Source organism: Pinus tabuliformis, chromosome 5_2 (assembly GCF_031772625.1).
Source record: "Pinus tabuliformis cultivar Carrire ecotype Pingquan chromosome 5_2, CPIR1, whole genome shotgun sequence".
Taxonomy (NCBI): Eukaryota; Viridiplantae; Streptophyta; class Pinopsida; order Pinales; family Pinaceae; genus Pinus; species Pinus tabuliformis.
The window spans coordinates 979,604,997-979,605,991 of NC_142306.1; the positions used below are offsets into that span (position 1 = coordinate 979,604,997).

General features: G+C 41.7%; 1 protein-coding gene across 1 annotated transcript; it reads left to right on the forward strand.

Annotated features, from left to right (window-relative positions):
• The first annotated feature begins 297 nt into the window (after nucleotides 1–297).
• LOC149162570 (uncharacterized) lies at nucleotides 298–780 on the forward strand. Its single transcript, XM_089435223.1, has one exon. It carries the CDS (start codon nucleotides 298–300, stop codon nucleotides 778–780), a length of 483 nt encoding a protein of 160 aa, XP_089291349.1.
• The last annotated feature ends 215 nt before the right edge of the window (nucleotides 781–995 follow it).

Genomic DNA, 995 nt, shown 5'->3' on the forward strand with positions numbered 1-995 from the left:
CTATTCAGCTCAACAACGTCCATGCAAATAAGAACTTCATCCAAGCAACATTTCATATCTTAGGGACAAATGTACATGGGCTATTAACCAATGTGTATTTTCCCCAAGAAGCTGTGTATAAAGAAGAAATTTTGAACTCTCTCTCAGCTATCAACTCTGATAGGCTGCATCCTCTATGGATCTCAGGAGGTGATTTTAATATGATAACCAGACTGGAGAAAAAGGGGAGGTAGGAACAGGGGAAGTCAGGAAGGGATCCCCCTAAAGGAATTCATTCAGAACAACTGGCTTATTGACATGCCTTTCAATAATGGCATTTTTACCTGGAGCAACAAAAGAGCAAGGTTGCATCAGATAGCCTCCCGTCTGGATAGATTCCTGCTTTCAGACAATGCTATTCACATTGGAGGAGACTTTGCTGCTTCCATCCTGCCGTACTCGGGGTCTGATCATTGGCCAATTTCCCTCCAATGGACTTGTCCTGGCAATAAGTCCCGAAGACCATTCCGTTTCGAGGCATTCTGGTTGTCTCATCCAGATTTCAACAACTTAATCCACTCAGAATGGAACAATTTCTCTCCTCCAAATGGATCCAAGATGTTTCAATTTCAGCAGAAGCTCAAACATCTCAAAAGCAAGATCAAACAATGGAATCTCACATCTTTCGGCAATATTTTCCAGGCCAAGCAATCTCTCGATCAAGACATGAAGAGTCTGCAGCAAAGGATTATCACTGAGGGTCTATCTGAGGAAATGGCAAAAACAGGAAAAAGCTCTTGAGGTACAAATTTTAGAAAGGGCTAAACAGGAAGAAACGTTGTGGAGGCAAAAATCGAGAATAAGATGGCTCAAGGATGGCGAAAAGAACACAAAATTTTTCCATAATACAACTATCCAGCGCAGAATGAACAACACCATAACACACATTCAAAATGAGCAGGGGGCTAGGATGGAAACACATGAAGCTATTGAAGGCGAACTTCTAAACTATTTCA